The sequence below is a fragment of the Meles meles genome, chromosome 8 (genome assembly GCF_922984935.1).
Source record: "Meles meles chromosome 8, mMelMel3.1 paternal haplotype, whole genome shotgun sequence".
In the NCBI taxonomy this organism is placed as follows: Eukaryota; Metazoa; Chordata; class Mammalia; order Carnivora; family Mustelidae; genus Meles; species Meles meles.
The window spans coordinates 53,485,724-53,494,599 of NC_060073.1; the positions used below are offsets into that span (position 1 = coordinate 53,485,724).

The 8,876-nt window shown below is 46.0% G+C and overlaps 1 protein-coding gene across 1 annotated transcript; it reads left to right on the forward strand.

Moving 5' to 3' along the window:
- Nucleotides 1–273: 273 nt before the first annotated feature.
- On the forward strand, nt 274–4,120 carry NLRP10 (NLR family pyrin domain containing 10). Its single transcript, XM_046015868.1, has 3 exons — nt 274–556; nt 1,679–3,380; nt 4,108–4,120. The coding sequence occupies exons 1-3, from the start codon at nt 274–276 to the stop codon at nt 4,118–4,120; spliced, it is 1,998 nt and encodes a 665-aa protein (XP_045871824.1).
- The last annotated feature ends 4,756 nt before the right edge of the window (nt 4,121–8,876 follow it).

Sequence of the window (8,876 nt, forward strand, 5' to 3'; positions counted from 1 at the left end):
ATTTGCTGGCACAGACATATATCAGCTCACAAAGAGGCACAGTGGGAAATGAGTAGAAAAACTCCAGGCTGTTCCACCTGCTCACCTTTCTCAGAACATGGCACGCATCTCTCCCATCTCTCCTGGGCCTGCACTCAGCAGCTTGCTAAGCACCCAGAAAGCAGAGTGGCTGGGGGGCCTGCAGCCTGCACTTCTCTCTGTGCCCGCCTCTCTTCCCCCCCTCTCCTGCTTCTCCCATTCACTGGACTGAACTCAGCCCTTCACCCCAGCACCATGTCACAGATCCAAACCCCCCAGGAGGCATTGCTCTGGGCCTTGAGAGACCTTGAGGAGAAAAGCTTCAAGCTCTTCAAGTTCCACTTACGGAACAACTGCCTGCTTGAGGGGAAGATGCTGCTGGCGCGCGGGGAGCTGGAGGGCCTGAGCCCGGTGGACCTGGCTTCTCGGCTCATTTCCCTGTATGGAGCACGTGAGGCCGTGAAGGTGGTGATTAGTGTCCTGGGGGCCATGAACCTGTTGGAACCTGTGGACCGGCTGAGCCACATCTGTCTGAACGGTGAGTGCAGTGGGAGACAAGGGGACCTCAGGGCACCCCCAGGACTCCCCCACCCCCGTGACATTTCCAGAGACTCCCACAGTCTATAGTGGGTGCTGTCTTTCACTCTTGCCCTCTGTCTGTACCAAGGAGCACCATTGCCCAGGGTCCTGGTGGTCTCCAGCTGAAGGCTCTGACAGCTGCTGGGGGAGGGCCTGAGCCAAGGGTGGGGTCTTATAGAAGACTACACTCATCTTGTGGCCATAATGTCCTACCTCCTACTTCTGATTTTAGTGCCAGGGAGAGGAGGGCAGAGGAGAGGGGCTTAGAGACTGAGGGTGGTGTTGGTGAAGGGGTTTCCACTAACCAGCCAAAATGGCCTTGGGGTGGGTGAGAGTGTCAGAACTTTCCTCAGCTGCTTCCCACAGAGGACAGCCTGCTCGGGGGTCCTGCTCTCTCAATCATCTGGTGGATCGATGCTGCCCTAGAGAAGAGGGTGGGCGTGGAACCCAGAAAGTCTCCTATCCCTTCTCGTGGGGTGCAGGGAGAGCCTGTGCTCCCTCTATAGCCTCTGTCACACCCAAGAGCTCCATTGACAGAGTCAGGACTTCTGCCTGGGAGCTGCTTTATCTTGAGTACCCTGCTTGATCATTACCAAGAACAGGCTCCTATTACTTCCTTCACCATCCTCTGGCTTCCCTTTCCTTTCTCCACTCTGTCCTCACCATTTCAAATGGGGGTGTTTCAAAGGAGCAATCAGACATACACACACACCAAGACATTTGCACACATACATAGTCTTACAAACACCCTCCTGCTGATGCTCACCGACACACCTTCCTCACACAAAAGTACACAAGCTTGCAGAAGCGTACTCTCATAGCTGTGTGGATACAAGCACTCACTCATACTCCACCGATATGCACACACACAACACACAAGCTTGAACACTCATACGGATGTGCGTGCAGGCACACACACATGTCCAGGGAGCCCTCCCCTTGAAGCTCGAAGTATAAACCTGAGGAAGATACAAGTTAGAGAGCAGACGAGATGAAACTAGAGAGCAGAGTCCAGAGTTTGAAAGGCCCCCTTGGTCTTTATTTCCCTCTGACCGACTAACCCCCGACATGTCTCGCTCAGATTACAGAGAAAAGTACCAAGAGCACGTGCGCTGCCTAGAGGAGAGGCAAGAAGGAGGAATCGGTAGTAGCTACAATCAGCTGCTCCTGGTGACCAGGTCGAACCCAGAGAGTGCAGATCCATCCGCCTGCCCCCTCCCAGAGCAGGAGCTGGACTCTGTCTCGGTGGAGTCTCTTTTCAATCCTGGAGAGGTGTCCTACCAAGCCCCACCCACAGTGGTGCTACAGGGGTCCGCGGGCACCGGAAAGACAACGCTGGCCAGAAAAATGGTGCTGGAGTGGGCCACGGGCACCCTGTACCCAGGCCAGTTTGATTATGTCTTTTATGTCAGCTGCAGAGAAGTGGTCCTGTTGTCGGAGGGCACACCGGACCAGCTCCTCTTCTGGTGTTGTGGGGACAACCAGGCGCCGGTCAAAGAGATGCGGAGGGAGGAGGAGCGGCTGCTGTTCATCCTGGATGGCTTTGACGAACTGCAGAGGCCCTTTGCAACAGGCTTGAAGAGACTGAGTCTGAACCCCATGGAGAACGTGCTGCACCGTCTAATCAGGAGAGAGGTGTTTTCCAGGTGTTCCCTCCTCATCACCACCCGGCCCGTGGCTTTGCGCAATCTGGAGCCCTTGCTGAAGCAATCGCGCCATATTCACATCCTAGGCTTCTCGGAGGATGAGAGGAGGAGGTATTTTAGCTCTTATTTCGCCGACGAGGAGCAAGCCAAAAAAGCCTTTGACGTTGTGCAAGGAAATGATGTGCTCTACAAATCATGCCAAATTCCAGGCATTTGCTGGGTGATCTGCTCCTTGCTCAAGGAGCGGATGGAGAGGGGCAGAGAGATCTCAGAGACTCCCAGTAATGGCACGGACATCTTCATGGCCTATGTCTCCACCTTCCTGCCGCCCAGTGATAATGAAGACTGCACCGAACTTACCAGCCACAGGGTCCTGCGTGGTCTGTGCTCCTTAGCCACTGAGGGGATCCAGCACCAGAGGTTCATATTTGAAGAAGCTGACCTCAGGAAGCACAATTTAGATGGGGCCAGCCTTGACGCTTTCCTGAGCAGCATGCCTTACCAAGAGGGAGGTCATATGAAGCCATTCTATACCTTCTGCCACATTAGCTTCCAAGAGTTTTTTCATGCCGTGTCCTACCTGCTGAAAGAGGACCAGAGCGACCTGGGGAAAGAGTCCCACAGAGAACTGAGGAGGCTTCTGGATGAAGAAGAGGAGGCAGAGAATGGGGAGATGACCCTCAGTATGCAGTTTTTATTGGACATATTGAAAAAAGAGACCTCCTCGAACTTCGAGCTAAAGTTCTTCCTCAAAGTTTCTCCCTTGCTAAAACAGGAGTTGAAGTATTTTAAAGAACAAATGAAATCTAAAAAGCATAAAGGGGCCTGGGATTTGGAATTCTCCCTAAATCCGTCTAAAATAAGGAATCTGGTGAAGGGCGTTCAGATAAGTGATGTATCGTTAAAGATGAGACAGTCAAATAAGAAGAAATCCCACGACAGGAACTCATTTTCTGTCAAAACCAGCTTGACGGATGGATGGAAAAAGAAGCGATGTCCTGTTGTGGGCAAAGATAATATAGTAAAGACACAAAAGGAGACTTCTAATGGAAAAGGCAGAGAGATGGAGAAACAAGAGATACGGAGGGTAGGAGCAGTAGGATGGAAAGAAGATAAATGGGACAGTAGAGGTGAAGGGTCAGGAGGGTTGGGGGGAGGGATAGGGGAGGGGGGAAGACAGAGTGTAAAAAGCAATGGAGACAAACAATGAATACTGTTATGCTGAAAATAAAAAAAAGGAATGGAGAGATGAGAGATTGAATTAATGGGTACTGGAAAGGGTGGAAAGGCGGGGGGGGGGAATAGAAAAGAAAATTCGATAATATGGGATCAAAAAACTTGGAACACAGGCTATGGGGCAAGGCCATGTGAACTGAGTCCCTAGGAACAACCACGCCCACCATCAATGGCTCAAATTCAGCATCCCATTCAAGTAGAGAGGGTTATAAACAGCTTCTCTAGGTGAACGGATGCTAAATAACTGAATTTAGTGTTACCACCCAGGACCAAACATGGGAAGGGGCTCTTTTCTATAAATAAACTTTTAAGTATAATAAACTATTGATTGTGCTCATTCTATAAAATTGGGTAATGTGAAGAATATCAATATTAACATTTAAAGGAAATAGTGTACTATGTCTTAATGGAATATCCCTTTGACTCTGTATTTGTGATCAATTGCTGCTTAAGTAAATAGTAGTTTTGCATCTTTTTAGAAACTTCTAGAATTTCTGTGTTGGAAATGAACCATATCTTGTCACAGACCTCTCATCTTAGGAACTCTTCCATGACTTGACCTAGCTCTGTACTAATACCATGTCACTTGTTGTCCCCAGTGATGCTGTTACCTCCCTTTTCTTTTTAGAAAGTCCAGTTAGGGGATGCTGGGTGGCTTAGTTGGTTAAGCAACTGCCTTCAGCTCAGGTCATGATCTCAGGGTCCTGGGATCCAGTCCCTCATCAGGCTCCCTGCTCAGCCGGGAATCTGCTTCTCCCTCTCCCACTCTCTTGCTTGGGTTCCCTCTCTTGCGCTCTCTCTCTCTTTGTCAAATAAAATCTTAAAAAAAAAAAAAAGAAAGTCCAGTTAGTTCCCAGAGATAACTCATAATCTCTTTTTCTGCTCTGGCTCTCTCTGTATAGAAAACAAGTAGAATTCAAAGGAATTCTAGATGTAAGTAGGGTCAGTGTCCAACTCTCCTTTCATGGATGAGGAAATTGAAGTTCAGTTAGGATCCCCATCAATTTCTGGGGTTCCTCAGAGAGATCTCTTATTTCCTGCCCCTCAGCCAACAAGGTAGAGGCCCTTGAGGACCTGGTGCAGACACAGAAAACCTACCCCCGCCCCAGCTGTTGCTGCTGGTATCATCATCACACAGCCAAGAATGCCAATGCTGCCTTGAACCCTCAGTGCCCCATAGAAAGGTTACAGACACTCCTCATTTTGCTTTTGATACATATTTATTCCCGTCATGACTCCTCACAAGTCAAGTCCATGTGTAACAATTCCAGCAATCTACTGGACATGGCCAGATGTCTGAATCCAAGGGAACTTAGCTCTAGGTAGTCAACTTGAGCTATTGTAACACGATTACTAACTCTTTTTCACATAGCAAGTTTGGTGGCTCCACATTTGATAATTATATACATAGCGTACTGAACACGTAGATGGTATTTGTATCCAGAATATGTTTAACAAACAGTATGCGTGCGTGTATATACATATTTAAAGAGCAGTTTGTATTGCATTACTACAGAGGCTGGCTGGCATCCAGCAAGCAAGGCTGTGTTGCCACCCAAGGGCTTAGATGTTCACAGCAGACCATCTCCTCAATGTCATAGAGAATTTGGGAACAGTGGAACAGGTGCCCAGCCACACTGCTGGATTTTCATGGGGCCAAGGAGGCCTGTTTAAAAAAAACAAACGAGGCACCTGGGTGGCTCAGCGGGTTAAAGCCTCTGCCTTCAGCTTGGGTCATGATCCCAGGGTCCTGGGATGGAGCCACACATCAGACTCTCTGCTCAGCAGGGAGCCTGCTTCCTCCTCCTCTCTCTCTCTCTCTGCCTGCCTCTCTGCCTACTTGTGATATCTATCTGTCAAATAAATAATAAAATCTTTTAAAAAACCAAAAAAATTAAAAAAATAAACAAACAAATAAGCATGGTGTGTTACTCCATGGGGCTCATTGTTGGTTTAGAGATGTTGTTTTGCTTAGGATTCACATTCAGTTTAAAGTAGCTGAAGCAAAAATTAAATGACCTGCTGCATTTTTTAAAGATAACTGACTTCTAGTTTTAGCAATTTAGCTATCGGGTCTTTTTTTTTTTTAAGATTTTATTTATTTAGGAGGAGTCAAGATGGCGGAGAAGTAGCAGGCTGAGACTACATCAGGTAGCAGGAGATCAACTCGATAGCTTATCTAAACATTGCAAACACCTACAAATCGAATGGAGAGCGAAGAGAAGAAGAACAGCAATTCTAGAAACAGAAAATCAACCACTTTCTGAAAGGTAGGACTGGCAGAGAAGTGAATCTAAAATGACAGGAAGATAGACCGCGGGGGGAGGGGCCGGCTCCCGGCAAGCGGCAGAGCAACGGAGCACAAAATCAGGACTTTTAAAAGTCTGTTCCACTGGGGGACATTGCTCCGGAGGCTAAACCGGGGTGAAGTCCACGCGGGGTCAGCATGGCCCCAGGTCCCGCAGGGTCACAGAAGGATCGGGGGTGTCGGAGTGTCACAGAGCTCACAGGTGTTAGAACCGAGAAGCTGGCTACAGAGACAGAGCCGAGGACTGAACTCTCAGCTCGGGGTTACCTTGAACTGGTCGCGGGCTGGGTGAGCTCGGAGTGCGGCTAGAGGCTGGGGATACGGGAGTGATTGGGTGCTGTCCTCTGGGGGCGCACTGAGGAGTGGGGCCCCAGGCTCTCGGCTCCTCTGGGCCGGAGACTCGGAGGCCACCATTTTCATTCCCGTCCTCTGGAACTCTATGGAAAGCGTTCAGGGAACAGAACTCCCAAAAGTGAACCCGAGCGGATTACTTAGTCCGGCCCCCGGTAAGGGCGGTGCAATCCTGCCTCGGGCAAAGACACTTGAAAGTCACTACAACAGGCCCCTCCCCCAGAAGATCAACAAAATATCCAGCCAGGACGAAGTTCATCTATCAAGGAAAGCAGGTTCAATTCCTAAGACAGCAGCGGAATTCCAGAGGAGGAGAAAGCAAAGCACGGAACTCAATGGCTTTCTCCCCATGATTCTTTAGTCTTGCGGTTAATTCAATTTTTTTTCTTTTTTCAATTTTTATTCTTTCTTTTTTCTTCTTCTGCTAAATTTTTAAAAAATTTACCCTTTTCTTTTTTAACGTTTTTTGACTAGTTTATCTAAATATACATATTTTTTCTTTCTTTTTTATATTTTTTCTTTGTTTTATTTTTAAAATTTTTTTCTTTTTTTTCTGAACCTCCTTTTATCCCCTTTCTCCCCCCCACAATTTGGGGTCTCTTCTGATTTGGTTACAGCACATTTTTCTGGGGTCTTTGCCACCCTTTTAGTATTTTATTTGATCCTTCATATCCTCTTATCTGGACAAAATGACAAGGCGGAAAAAATCACCACAAACAAAAGAACAAGAGGCAGTACCGAAGGCTAGGGACCTAATCAACACAGACATTGGTAATATGTCAGATCAAGAGTTCAGAATGACGATTCTGAAGGTTCTAGCCGGGCTCGAAAAAGGCATGGAAGATATTAGAGAAACCCTCTCTGGAGATATAAAAGCCCTTTCTGGAGAAATTAAAGAACTAAAATCTAACCAAGTTGAAATAAAAAAAGGTATTAATGAGGTGCAATAAAAAATGGAGGCTCTCACTGCGAGGATAAATGAGTCAGAAGAAAGAATTAGTGATATAGAAGACCAAAGGACAGAGAATAAAGAAGCCGAGCAAAAGAGGAACAAACAGCTACTGGACCATGAGGGGAGAATTCGAGAGATAAGTGACACCATAAGATGAAACAACATTAGAATAATTGGGATTCCAGAAGAAGAAGAAAGAGAGAGGTGAGCAAAAGGTCTATTGGAGAGAATTATTGGAGAGAATTTCCCTAATATGGCAAAGGGAACAAGCATCAAAATCCAGGAGATGCAGAGAACCCCCCTCAAATTCAGCAAGAATAGGTCCACACCCCGTCACCTAATAGTAAAATTTACAAGTCTTAGTGACAAAGAGAAAATCCTGAAAGCAGCCCGGGAAAAGAAGTCTGTAACATACAATGGTAAAAATATTAGATTGGCAGCAGACTTATCCACAGAGACCTGGCAGGCCAGAAAGAGCTGGCATGATATATTCAGAGCACTAAATGAGAAAAACATGCAGCCAAGAATACTCTATCCAGCTAGGCTATCATTGAAAATAGAAGGAGAGATAAAAAGCTTCCAGGACAAACAAAAACTGAAAGAATTTGTAAACACCAAACCAGCTCTACAGGAAATATTGAAAGGGGTCCTCTAAGCAAAGAGAGAGCCTAAAAGTAGTAGATCAGAAAGGTAGAGAGACAATATACAGTAACAGTCACCTTACAGGCTAATAATGGCACTAAATTCATATCTCTCAATAGTTACGCTGAATGTTAATGGGCTAAATGCCCCAATCAAAAGACACAGGGTATCAGAATGGATAAAAAAACAAAACCCATCAGTATGTTGCCTACAAGAAACTCATTTTAGATGTGAAGACACCTCCAGATTTAAAGTGAGGGGGTGGAAAACAATTTACCATGCTAATGGGCATCAGAAGAAAGCTGGGGTGGCAATCCTTATATCAGATCAATTAGATTTTAAGCCAAAGACTATAATAAGAGATGAGGAAGGACACTATATCCTACTCAAAGGGTCTGTCCAACAAGAAGATCTAACAATTTTAAATATCTATGCCCCTAACGTGGGAGCAGCCAACTATATCAACCAATTAATAACAAAATCAAAGAAACACATCAATAATAATACAATAATAGTAGGAGACTTGAACCCTCCCCTCGCTGAAATGGACAGATCATCCAAGCAAAAGATCAACAAGGAAATAAAGGCCTTAAATGACACACGGGACCAGATGGGCATCACAGATATATTCAGAACATTTCATCCCAAAGCAACAGAATACACATTCTTCTCTAGTGCACATGGAACAGTCTCCAGAATAGATCACATCCTGGGTCACAAATCAGGTCTCAACCGGTATCAAAAGATTAGAATCAGTCCCTGCATATTTTCAGACCACAAAGCTCTGAAGCTAGAACTCAATCACAAGAGGAAAGCTGGAAAGAACCCAAATACATGGAGATTAAACAGCATCCGTCTAAAGAATGAATGGGTCAACCAGGAAATTAAAGAAGAATTGAAAAAATTCATGGAAACAAATGATAATGAAAACACAATGGTTCAAAATCTGTGGGACACAGCAAAGGCAGTCCTGAGAGGAAAATATATAGCGGTACAAGCCTTTCTCAAGAAACAAGAAAGGTCTCAAGTACACAACCTAACCCTACACGTAAAGGAGCTGGAGAAAGAACAAGAAAGAAACCCTAAACCCAGCAGGAGAAGAGAAATCATAAAGATCAGAGCAGAAATCAATGAAATAGAAACC